The 13,633-nt window shown below is 31.8% G+C and overlaps 1 protein-coding gene across 1 annotated transcript in view; it reads right to left on the bottom strand.

Moving 5' to 3' along the window:
• LOC132742790 (muscle-specific protein 300 kDa-like) overlaps positions 1 to 13,633 on the bottom strand; it is a 127,500-nt gene that overhangs the window by 19,075 nt on the left and 94,792 nt on the right. Inside the window, 15 exon segments of the mRNA XM_060731265.1 lie at positions 5,267 to 5,443; positions 5,800 to 5,967; positions 6,488 to 6,640; positions 6,959 to 7,102; positions 7,461 to 7,643; positions 8,081 to 8,245; positions 8,490 to 8,642; positions 9,694 to 10,020; positions 10,225 to 10,530; positions 10,709 to 11,035; positions 11,231 to 11,395; positions 11,740 to 11,892; positions 12,208 to 12,534; positions 12,765 to 12,929; positions 13,223 to 13,375. Of these exon segments, the coding sequence (XP_060587248.1) occupies positions 5,267 to 5,443; positions 5,800 to 5,967; positions 6,488 to 6,640; positions 6,959 to 7,102; positions 7,461 to 7,643; positions 8,081 to 8,245; positions 8,490 to 8,642; positions 9,694 to 10,020; positions 10,225 to 10,530; positions 10,709 to 11,035; positions 11,231 to 11,395; positions 11,740 to 11,892; positions 12,208 to 12,534; positions 12,765 to 12,929; positions 13,223 to 13,375 (3,066 nt within the window).

Here is a 13,633-nt window from a genome sequence, read left to right as displayed (position 1 = left end):
CCAGGCTAATTATCATATCTAATTCTACAAGAGCAATTGACCAATCATCCATTGTTGCCATGCCTTCTATCTAAAAATAGCAACCAATCAACTTAGAAAATTCCCAGAGAAACTCACAACTTCTATAGAAAAACATTACTAGCTCTCAAATTGAAACAATGGGCAGTATGATGAAAAACACTTGTGTAATAAATTAATTGTTTTATTACATCTCAATACATAAATAAGCAAATCTTACATAAATAAATTATAAAATACAGATCTATAGAGCAAAAAATGCTATCTGGAGTCCATTTAAAATATCACAATACCTAACAAATATGCTGTTAGTTTAAAAACAACATTTCAAATACAATGTTTATATATATAAAAAAAACAATAAAAGATATCACAGAAATTAATTTTGATATAGATTTTAATTACTGACAAGACAATAATAACTGTATTAATTCACTGCAATCCAGACAATAAAACCAGGGTTTTATCCCTCTACCTAGCTCTCTAAAGAGTGAGTGTGCTTTGGTCATTTCTGTGTAACTATGGTAACATATCACCATAAATTCTGTGCAGAGTCTAGATCAGGAAAATAGTCATATTCGGGAGCCAATTTCTTTTTGTCAATTAAAGAAAAGATTTGAGTCAAAGAGCTTGCAATGTTTCAAGATTTTGTTTCAAATTTTTTGTTGAATAATTTATTTGTTTGTGTGCTACTAAATGCACTTAGAATGCAGTGAACAAGCTAGAAAGAAAATTACAAGAATTAGGCAAGCAGTTCACTACAAGATGCGTAGATTGCTTGTAAACAAGGGTTCTCTAGGTCAAGGTCATGTGATATGGGAAGGTCAATCATGCAAAAGGTCAATGATAGGAGAAGGGTATTTGAAATAACAAGTATAATAGATGTCTGATCAAACTTTGGTAAATACACATTCTAAATAACATTGCTATAATAAGGCATTGCTATGGTTACCAAAATATGAACAAAGCTATTAAATGATGGAACTAACAGAATAACAAGAAAATACAGAACAGAATAAAATAAGAAAACAGATTGGAAAGGTAATAAATACCAATAATTCATCACAGATTTCATTAAATCAATCAGGAAATATATTCCCTGACCAACACTGCACAATGATTTACAATAGCTACATCATCAACTACAGGTATTCTCAGGTACAACTACTTCTTTCTAATTTTGAACAGTTAGAAAATATATATATTTTTTAAAAATCACTAAATGTCCATTATCCATTTTCAGAGATACTGGTGAAAGAAAGAAGTTGTTAGACCTGATTATACCTCTAGTTTACCAACAATACACACACTCTACAAATGATACCAACTATCCAGCAAAAAAAGAAGATATTTCAAATTGATTCAACAGTCATTGCAGTAAATGTTATATAAAATAATTGAGGAATTAGCTTAAGTCATTTATATAAATGTTACCACCATCTTTATCAAAATGCCAAATTAAAAGTGATAAACCATCAAAAAAATTGAAAAACCATATCAATCCATCACCTAAGTGGACAAAATTAAGCAATATTCCTTTTCCAGGGCAAATCCAGATTAAGCAATTTCAATATCTATAAATTCTAGCAGCAACAAAAGTCACTTTATACTGTTAAACCTTTAATAAAATTAAATTAAAACATCTAAAAAAATCTAAAGTCAAACAACTATCTACCTGCGTATTCTAAATTGTTTTTGCAATGAATTAAAACATGCAAAGGTGTGAACAAAATAAAACAATGGACGGATTAAAGTGCCAAATTGAAACTTGGTGCAGAAAATGTTAAGAAATAAACAAAATCCCAACATAATAACAGCACCATATGATGACAAAATAGTGAAATAATAAAAAGTGAAGATGATATAATTTTCACATAACACCATGTCAATTTTATCCTTTATATTCAAAACCTTTTTCTTTGTAATAAAATCAAAATTAATAAATCTCTCTAAAGTGTTGTTTTTTTTTAATCTTTTCTGTCATAAATATTTATTGTGCATTAAATCATCAAAAAAAATCATTTTTTATTTATGAAACGTTTTTTCATCTTGAAAGTAAAGTTCCTAGCAATATATATACTCTGAGAAAATAGCCCAAAATTTGATAATAATAAACATGGTGTATGTTTCTAAAAAATGATTGTGTATAAAATACATGATGTAACAAAACAGCCAGATAATCATAAAAACAGCACTTTAGGTCAAATTTGAACTCTGTTTTCTTTTTCCAGATAGATTATGGCACAAAAAATCTAAAATAAATATTTGACTAACATATCTTTTAAGCATGTGTATCTTTTATATAATTTAGAGACATGACTTATGTTTATAAAATGATAAAAATCACAGATCAAATAAATACACACCAGCAAATATTGCTGGAAATTTTGAGATTTCTTGTACTTTTCACAGGCATTTGGAATAAAATCAAAATTTCAGGTAAATGAAGCAAAATCTTCATCCAAAAACAATCTAACTATAAAATCTGTTTATGCATTCTAAGATTCCTGAATACCTACTGCTACACAATTATTTATCAATAAAATGCTGTATTTATAAATAAGTTTATCACAGTACAATAAATATATGAACAATATATAAAATATAAATGGCCCCAAACTTCACAACCATATAAAAAAATTCAAAATAGGAAGTTCATCATTTCCTAATCACATTTCTTGGTAAATGAGAAAATGGCATGTCAGTGTAATTAAATACCTTTGGATAAGTATTGATTTGAATTATTTGCTTTGATGTTAAGTAAAATATCCGGCAATTATAACTTTGTTGTATCATTGGCCCTATGAACAACAAGTTAATAAAACAAGATTAGAAAAAATATATTTCATCAAAGGTATTTAATGACATTTGACATTTATAACTTCAACAGCTCTCCACTTTGTTGATGGGTGGTATTAATACAAAGATTGAATACTTTATAAGTAAAATGTTTGTAATACTGTCAATTTGTGTATGATTTCAGTCACTTCCATAACACACATTTTTTCTTTAGCTGCCACTTAGTGTATTTTGGTGTTAAATTCCATTAGTCATTTCGAACATCAATTTAATAGTTAAAATATATAACTATGAAAACACACATTTCAAACTCTTTAAATTAAGAGCACGTGTTCACACACACTATATGCTGTGTATTCAATTATATTAAGTGTGTATAACTACTGTGTAATAATCACACTGTCATTTTTTTTTTGGTCCAATGTAATGTTTTCATATTTCACAATTTTGTCACAAAGAGTCAATGACAATGAACCCCACTCTCCATAAATGAACAAATGAACAAAGGTGAAACAAAAATGCCTTATGCACGAGAAATTTGATGTTAGGATTAAAGTAGATCAGATGTAAGCAGCAGAACAAATAGGAACGAGCTCACCCTAGTACCAGTAGAGATCTATATGATCCAGTACTACCTGCGAAGAGCAAATAAAGTATCTCTTGTCATTTCCTACTTGCATATTTTAAAAAACAGTTTTCTACTTTCACTTTCACAATGAACATATATTTCTACTTTAACTTTCATTTTGAAAATTCATTAAAGGAAATAGTTTTGTATACATAAAGCTTGAATATTTTAATATTTTTAATAAGTAAGCAAAACCTTGATAAATTCTTAGTAATGCTTGTTTAAGAAGAAGCAATAGAGAACAAATTCTAGATTAACAAATATCACACATTGAATAAATATCAAATTCTGGCAAATTTGCTAAAGTATAAATAATTTCTTGGTTATGTGAAATCCTGATAATTATTTTTTCAACTTTAAGAATACAGTAATTTGTTTGACACCAGAATTAATAACCTTAATATTTTACATATTTATTTAAAAACATAGAAAGTTACAGCTTTTATATTTTTGTTTGGCCACCCAGATCAAGAGTTGCAAAGTAACTTTGAGAACTACATTATAAGTGAATAATGCACTCATCACTTCAAAACACACACCCCACCCACATAAGACAGAATCTTTTTGTCTAACTATCAATCTACTTTAATAAGCAAGACACAGAGCCTTATACTGTGCTGATGTAATCTATGTCATTTAACTGATCAGAGTTGCTCTTTACAAAAAGTATATCATCTTCAGTTTATACTATCTTATTTGAGTTTGTGTTGGAAGCTATAAGCTTATTGAAACACTTGAATCTGTTCCTGGAACCAACCAGTACTGAACAATGAGTGTAAAGTTTCTTGCTCAAGCAAGCAAAAGCTGGCCCCTGACAAAATTTGAACCCACGCGGCCAGAAGTCCTTATATTACTAGTCCAGTGTGACTCCAGAAAATTTCAAAACATGATTTCTTCAAAACTTTAGATTTGAAATAGGGATGACACAAAATGATACTGACATTTTGATGAATTTCCAGTGCAACATGTGATAAATGTGTTTCCTTTACATAGACATAGATCTAATAACAATAAAGGTGTTTTAAAGTGAAGTTATCCAAATCCATCCCATTTCCTCTAAAAATCTGAATAATGAACTTTGCAATGTGGTCCCAACATGCCTTCCATGCATTTTTACAAGACATAGAAACCCAAAAACAGGAAGCAGTTCTCAAAGTTGGCCAATGCATTATGGGAGCTCTCTACTGATTTGTCAGCAAAGAAAGCACATTAATGACACCACAATGAAAGACAGAAACAGACAAACAGATGGACAGACAGACAGAGAAGAAAAAGACAAAACATATTTTACAATGATTCAAACATCCATGCGTTTACTTCAAATGCATACAAATTCTGACTGTTAATAAGAATCAACTATCACTGTAACTTCTGCCTGTACAAAGACCTATGAAAAATACTGATTATAAATATTTTTTATTCAAATGTTAGTTATGTAAATGATTAAGATATATTAGTGATTATTTTCACACTTATCTGTTTAGTTAGATTCAACATTAAAGATATATATTGAAAAGCTTCAAATTTCTGTGTAAGTGAAAAAAATACATATGTGAGCTTCAAACGTGATTCACAACAAATAAGACACTTTTTTCTATTTTTAGAGTCAAAGAAGGCAATGGCAACAAAGAAGGAGTGCAATGACCTTGAACCTGCAACCCCTGACCTAGGTCGCGACCTCGACAAATATTTCCTTAACTATAGCCCCCCTGATTTTAGTTTATTTCACTTATTCAAGCAAATTTTGCTTCAATAGTTTGTTCCTTAATCAAGGAAAGCATTTTCACTAAATATTACTGATAGCTGCATGCAAGTACTTACTCGTATTTGTTCTGCTGTTTTCTGCAAGTTTATGTAACTCTCTTCAAGGTTTTGTAATTGGTCTTGCATTTGTTCTGCAAGCCTTGGTGTCCGGGCATTGTTGTCAATAAGTCTACGTCCTTTCAGGTTAACTCTGTCAAGGACAGAGCGATACTCCTCTATTTCTCTGAGCAATATCTATAACATCAAACAAAAGCAATTAGATCAAACAGTTTTGCTTAATGATAAACCATCTAAAATACCACATGTGATGGATTCTAACTGCAAGAAATCAACAATATGACAATAAATATGTGCCTTTCTTCAGTTATGCAGTTGTTATATTTAATTAAATCAATAATTTAAATGTACTTCATTTTAATAAACTAAAATGTCATTTTTAAGACATACAAATGTGCTGAGGCAAAATAAGAGTAAAATAACAACATATGGAGATTATTTTTTTTTTTTTTGGGGGGGGGGGAGGGGGGGGGCATATAAAGAGGATACTAAATTCTGTTAAAACTAAAGTATGATCAGATTATTATACTAACCCTATGTTTCTCCAGCTGTCTGTTGGTCAGTTCCATGGTACTACAGTTCAATGAGTTATGATTCATTAAACGGAATGAGGTCTGTAGCAACCATTTCTCACTCTCCTGTTGAGCCTCGTGGAAACCAAGATGTTCCTGGTAACTGCGGTCCAACTTATTCAACAGCTCCTGAATAAAGGAAATATCAATACTTTCACTTTATCATTTAAACTGTTGTAATACTGGTTGTGATAATGACTTAATGCCACCAGTACAGGCTCAAATACAAATATGTGCAATCTCACCATACTTTGAACTGTCAGCAACTCAATTTTATCTATTTATTTTTTTTTAAATAAGTAACAGAAAATAGTTATTATTTCTAATCAAAGTAGTGCACAATACAAATTTAGAGGTATAAGGCTTAAAAAGAAAGAACAGAATCCAAGTCTACAAATTCTATGTAGCACTAAAAAAATTCAAAATAAACGAAAGAGAAAAGTTCATGGTTCAAAGTTCATTGTGCTGAAAAGCTTTCTTTTATGCATGTTGTAGTGTTTATATTTGTTGCAGTCTGGTAACTCACTGGACTGTTTCAAAGGCCATATCCTGACAATGTAATTGTTTCAAGACAAAGTCATTAACTGTTTCTCAATGTGAAAATTGATACACAAATATAAAGACATGGAAATAATTCAACAATATTTACCCTACAACGAGAGCGAACTCTGTCATATCTATTCTGTACATCTTGTAATGAGTCTGTAATTTCTGGGTTCTCACTGAGGGCCTCCAGGTTAGCGACTCGTTCGGCCAACTCATTCACCATTCTCTGATGATTCTCTATATCACTCATCATTAACTGAAATTTGTTATCATATATCATTAGAGAAAAAAATGTTAAATCAGCAATACATTATGTCTCGGCTGCATTTATCATTAGTATTCACTTAACTATGACAGAAGTTATAACACAATCATTTCTAAATTCTTACAGTTCTATTTTGTGAGTGATTCAGACTTTATCCTAATTTCACACAAACAGAACATCTATGAACAGTAAAAATAAACAAGACAAACATTATAGATTACTTATTGTGATTTTAAAAAAAAACTTCATAGAAAAATTATTTAAAAATATTTATTACAACAATATCACTGACACCAAATAGTAACAAACCTTGTATTTGTCTAGTTGTGTTTTCTTTTCCACCAGGGTGGCTTTTGGTTCTGGGTCCATGCCTAGTGTATTCTCCATGTCGGCCAGCCATTTAACCAGGCTGCCATAATATTCCTCATAGTCATTCCATCGTTCTTGTACACCCTGATTTATATAACAAACATTCAAATACAGAACTTTCTATATTGAAAAATTTATACTATTAAATAATAGTAGTAATAAAAGTTATACAGAGACCTCATTTATCCTTAAATACTATGAACTAGAAATTAAGTTTTAATTGTCAAATTTGAGGCTTCTGGGATAAGTTGCTATTCAAACTGTCAAAATGAAAAAGAAAAAGCAATTATGGACAAATTAAGCAGCTTGTTCTATCCTTTATTTCCATTTTTAGCAATCGTGAAGGTACGAACATTACTTTATAAATCTTTACAATACTAATTGTTATTTTGTTAAAAACACAGACACTGAATTGATTAAAAAAAACAGAATAACTAATTACCTCTAGCATGGCATTACAGTCTGTAATAGACATATTAAGTTTCTCCCATTCATTAGTTAGTTCTGTGACTTGTTGTTCTATAAGACGTTTACCCTCGGACGACGTGTTCGGAAGTATTCTCTCAGCAAGATCACACACACGATTTACTTTCTGTAACCCTTCATCCATACCAGCTGTGATACTCTGTGAGACAATTAACATCAATTAAAGCAGCTGTCAATCAAATTACACTAACATTACAATAAATGTCTAAATTCTTGGTCATCATGACTTATCTTGGATAAGAAGTCTTCAGCAATATGGCCAATAACCGTTCAAAGTATAATCCCTCAATTAAAACGTACTTCAATATGACTTTAAAAGTTTCTATATAAAACTGTCTAATTTCAAAAGGACAAACTGTAACTAAAAGTTTTGCTATATACGTATAATATATATGTAATAATGCTTCATGCTTTATAAACTTATTAACTTCTAAATTGTGAAAATATTTTTAAAAGGAGGACAATGATGATAATGCTAATGCAAAAACATGCTTCATGTTAAATAATCATTTTCTTTATTCACCCCAAAGTACATTTTGAATGATAATCATTATAGATAAATCATTATGATGTTACCTTGATAGCATCCATCCTATCTTGTAGAGTATGCCAGTCACCAGCTGTATCATTACATTCCTGTACACGTTCCTCCATGTTAGCTAACCATTTTGTTGCTGCATGGAAAGCATCGTTGTATTCCTTGTGATCTCTAGCATTCTCACTCAGGTTAGACACTAGGGTCTAAAATATGATAGGAAAAGTTAATTACAAACAATAACCATACCAAATATGAAATATCACTTTTTTTAATTATACCCATTTGGTCAATTATCTTGCTTGAAAATAGTAATTTTTGTATTAAAATAATTTCTTTAAACTTACAGCAGGATGTACTTTCCTTCAAGTTCATTTATATCAAGTTTTCTTGCATCAAAAATACGTTTTAAAGAACACAAATCACTAATCAAATAATATCAGATCTTACCTTGGCACCAGAGACAAGAGCTTGGTATCTGGTTGCTAGCTGCATCATATTGTTGGAGAGTCTAGGATCCGTGCTACGCTGGGCAACAGCTTCACCTTTCTCCCTCACTAGTTCCAGAGAGGATTTCTTGCTTACTATCTCACCCAACAAGTCCTAAATTATACAATAAAATCTATGCAAATATATAGTAACAAAATGTGTGAAATATCACATAGCTGTCAATCATTGGACAATTACCCAGTATATGTAACAAATCTGAGCTAAAATATTCTCATAAGCTGATCAACCTTCTAAACAAGTAATAGTTTGCCTACATCTGGTTTTGCAATTCACTCTAAACAGAAAATATCTATTTTTAGTTAAAAAACAGTCCTACATTCTCTTTAATACACAATTTTTAGCCTTATAAAGGAAACAAACATACTGTAAAACACTTATTATTCGCGAGAAATTTATTTTCGCTAATATTCGCGAGTTTTCTAAGACGCGAATTCATATTTATCGCGAATATTTCACTTTGTCTATACACTTGTCCGAAAATGAACACTATTCGAAAATGCGTACACATGGATATATATCTGCGGGAAAGTATCGAAGCCAGAACTTGTTACATCATGTAGCTATTCAAGTGTTTCAGAATAACTGTTTTGGTATTTGGTACAAATGCTTTAGCACCTGCGAGTTATTTGTAACATTTCGATTTATTGTATCCTATTGTATTGTACTACAGTTTAAGCCGGAGGGTAAACATAATTGTTTACTACAGGTTAGGCAAATTATGGTAACGTTTAATTGATTTTCGTCTGCTTGCCTTTGAATGGCTAATCAGTAAAACTTTAACACTTTGCATTACTAGTAACAATGCTAGAGGCACGGAGTATAATCAGGGACAATACATGACAAACACACACATATCAAATAATTATCAAACTTTGTTGACATATTTTTAGACAGACGGTTTCACTTAACAAGACGATTAGCAAGCTATCAGAAAATTCGACATGGATATAAATGCATCGTCGCACAATAAACGACGCAAAGTTAGTGAACGGACAGGACAGACATTATCCGAATGACATCGGGTTTCCGGTTTCACATTTTTCGGGAAGACGCGAATTCATGTTGACGCGAAATAATTATTTTGGACATTTTGCCTCAAATTCGCGAAATAAGGTTCTCGCGAAAAATAAGTGTTTTACAGTACCTCTGCCTCTTTGAATAGCCTCTCTTTTCTGGAGCTGTCAGATTTACTATCATTCAAGTTCTTCATCTGTCTCTCCATCTTCTCCATCCAGTGTGTGAATCCTGACAGGGCGTCATCCATCTCCACCCAGTTACCTATACACACCTCTAGGTTCGACTCTACCTCATTCACTGCAGCAGAGAAACTTGACCAATCATCTTTCAATGTTTGTATCTCCTTGTGGATAGCATCTTGACCACGAGGAGCTGTTGTGTGGCATACACGCTCGCCAAGCTGAGTGGCATTGTTCACCATGTCCTGACCTTGACGCATTTCACCTTTAAACTCCTACATTAGAAAGTCATTTTTCTTAATTATACAGCACAACAATTATTAACATGGACAAGCATCTTATTTTAAATTAAAGCTTTATTTGTAAATAAATACCTTCAAAATAAAGTCAAATGAACAAACTTCAAAAGAATTTATTTGTATGTTGATTTGTTGATAGTAGAATATTCACTTAACAAACTAAATGCAGAATAAGCATACCTTGAGTTGTTGGAGTCTATCTTGTAGGGTTCTCCTGTCACCGGAGAAGTCACTGAGTCTCTGTAGACGATGTCGTGTGTTGGCCATCCAGTCAAGGCAGCCAATATATGACTTACGATATTCCTCATGACTAGATACTTGACTATCAAGTTTGGCTACAAGTTCCTTTATTGCTGCGGTAACACCAGCATACCGTGACCTGAGGTCAAGGACACGTGACTGAGGATGGGCATCATTCACATTGGCAGCCTTTTCTTCCAATCGCTCCAACAGTTCACGATGAGCCAAACAATCAGCTTGAAGAGCCTATATTGGATATAAGACAAATAATTAAAACCTGATATGCAAAACATAGAACATGTTTGTTGTATTTTGGATAATTCTGTATCACTAGTTATTTCGATTTTTAAAAGAAACATAAATGGTTTGACACCTCATTAACATTAAGATGAAATGTGGAAAGTTAAGATTAAAGTATTGTTACCTTGTATTTTTCAAGACTTGATCTTTTCTCAGGAAGATCAGTTTTATAAGCTGGATCAGCATTTATCTTTGACTCCATGGCTGACAACCACACATGGAACTGTTCAAATGAGCGATCAAAGTCACCCCATTGTGTCAGTGCTGACTCAAGACCACGCTTGGCTTGTGATGTGTCAGTGAGCAAGTTCTCATACTCTGATTTGGCTGTCTCACACTCGTGTCTGATCACCTGACAACCACGAGTGTTTGTGTTGGGTAAAGTTTTCTCTGAGCATTCAAGCACATGTCTAAGGTAGTTGTGACCGTGATCCATGGCTACTTGCATTTCCTGGTGAATAAAATATTATCATTTATTCAAGGTGACTATGAAAAGCTAATTTAATGTTTGTATGCTAAAAACAATTGCATTGTTATCAAATATACAAATAATCACGAACATGATCTATTTTCCCCCCAAAATTTCAAACTTTTTTCTATCATAAAAAGTTATCCCTTATCACTCCACATATAAAGCAATACTTACAGTCATATTCTGAAGTTTAGAACCAATGTCTTCTTTAGACCCTGCAGTTCTATGAATAGTCTGGAGGCGGAGCTTAGTTTCTGACAGCCAATTAATGAACTCAGTATGAGCATCTTTGTAATGCAGATGGTTATTATAATAATTGGCTAGGTTCTTCACAATATCCTGTAAAATAACAAAATTAATTTTTCTTAATTTGATGCTGAAAAATAGTAAAGATGAACATATGCAAAACAAGTTAGATACAAACAGCTACTTCATTTCACAAAATATACATTACCTTTTAATTATTTTGGAGTATTTTGAATTTCAGTCCTTACAATTAAAAAAAAACAATTTTTAAAAATTAAAAAATATAAAAAATATACATTTAGCAGGGTAAAGATTGACAAAGATCTGCAACTTATTTTAAAAATATCTAGACTCAAGAACTTTTCAATTTTCTGTAATATTATTTAATTTCTATTTATTTTGGCATTAACTTCTAAGTTTGTGTGATGATAACATACCTTAGATAGAGCAATAACACCCTGGTAGCGGGTTGTAAGCTGTGTTATAGCATGTGAGGTTTTGGCATCAGCATTAGTTTGTAGTAAAGATTGGGCTTTCTCATTGACCTGGTCTAACTCGGCTTGTTTATACTGAATCTCCTCAGTAAATGCCTGAAAAATTACGGAATCACATTTTAAAGTGAAAAAACACAATGTCAAAGATAAATTTACTGGCATATCAGATATTATTCTAAATTATTTTGTGTCATAAAACTTCATGAGTACTTATTTATATTATTCAAATAACATGATTCTCAATGAAAGTTTTTCTCATTTCTAAGATACAGTCCTTTTTTCATACACTGGAGGACTTAGAGCATGACTACACTTTGTTCTGTTCTTAATTAACCTAAATCAATGCAGTTTAATGTCTGAAGTACTCAAAAGTATGTTTTTCTATAACTGATTGACAATTATTAGTATTACCTGATATTGTTCCCAATGTCTCTTTTTCTCCTCTAGGTTGGCCTTGAAATCAAGCTCTGACCTGAGATAAGTTTCTGTCTCCTTCAGCCAGTTGTTAAAGTGGAGATAGCCATCCTCAAACTGTGTCCATCTTGTCAGACATTCCTCAAGGTCTTCCTGGGCTGACATCAGCTCTGTACGGAACTCCTCAAAATCTTTGTTCATAGATTTAATTTCCTGTCGTATCTTAGTCTGACCAGTTGGTGAGGTGTTAGGAAGAGTGCCCTCCCCTGCCTTCGTAGCCTCAGTTAACCTCTGAGAACCTTCACTTAGTCCTTCAACTAAAGCCTGTAAAATAAAATTAGTTTTGTTCATGATCATTTACTATCACCAATGCTAAAGAATGCTAAAAAAACATCACTTTCAAAAAACATGTTTAGACAAGTTTTACTAATAGTTTCCTGTATTATTAACTTTCATAGAATAAATGATGTTTATTGTAGCTTGTTTATTTACTATCAAGATAAAAAGGCAATTTTTCTACAATTTTTATGAGTAGAAAGTAGCTAGATATTTACCGCAGCTCTCTCAATTTTGCCCTGAATGGCTGATTTCTCTCCAAAAGTATCAGAGCATGTGGCAAGTTTTTCACGAGCATATCGGAGCCAGGAAACAAAGTTGTTACAAGCATCATGATAGGCTGTGTGCTGGGCAACATTCATCTCTGCTCTAGCCAACATATCCTGTAATACAGAAAATGTATATGTGAAATATTGTCAGTTAATTCCTAAAACTTCTTTCACTCAAATGTTGACACACTTTATTATATTGGTCCAGATGGCAATAGATTTTTGTTAAAACTACTTTACTTTATAAAGTAACAGCCCTGCTTCTGTACCTGTTGGAAAGGCATATGCATGTATCTTGTTAAATTAACTGACATTTATATACACACTTGATTAATAAACAAAGAAATATTGAAAAAAAGTTTGAAAATGTTCATTTTTCTAGAAGAAAACAGTAAAAGAAGGTATACCATGGCAAGATCTTTGAGTTGGTGATATTTGTTGATAATCTGAGAGGTGTCCGTGGAAGCCTTGCTGGCTGGACTTTTCTGCATCAGATCCTGGGCTTTCACACCTGCAGACTCTACCATCTGCTCAAATGATACCACATCTTGGTAGATGCCCTGTAAATATATGGTTATCATAAATTAACACAATTTTCTAGACATACATGTTTTATTATTATCATCAAGTTATTTTTTGATAAATGGAGAAAATATATTTTCAACTAAACTTATAACTTTAAAAAGTACAAAGATCCTAGATTAAAAGAAATACCAAGGTTTGACAAAAAAATATTTTTTTTTTTATAAATTGTCTTTTGTTTTGCTATTTTTTCAGTATTGTTGTTTTCTCTTATCTCTTTTACTCTGCTTTAAACC

Source organism: Ruditapes philippinarum, unplaced genomic scaffold (genome assembly GCF_026571515.1).
Source record: "Ruditapes philippinarum isolate M1 unplaced genomic scaffold, ASM2657151v2 ctg57_1_1_1_1, whole genome shotgun sequence".
Lineage (NCBI taxonomy): Eukaryota > Metazoa > Mollusca > Bivalvia > Venerida > Veneridae > Ruditapes > Ruditapes philippinarum.
Note: the sequence above shows the minus strand (reverse complement) of the source record. Positions and strands in the feature narration are given on the sequence as shown.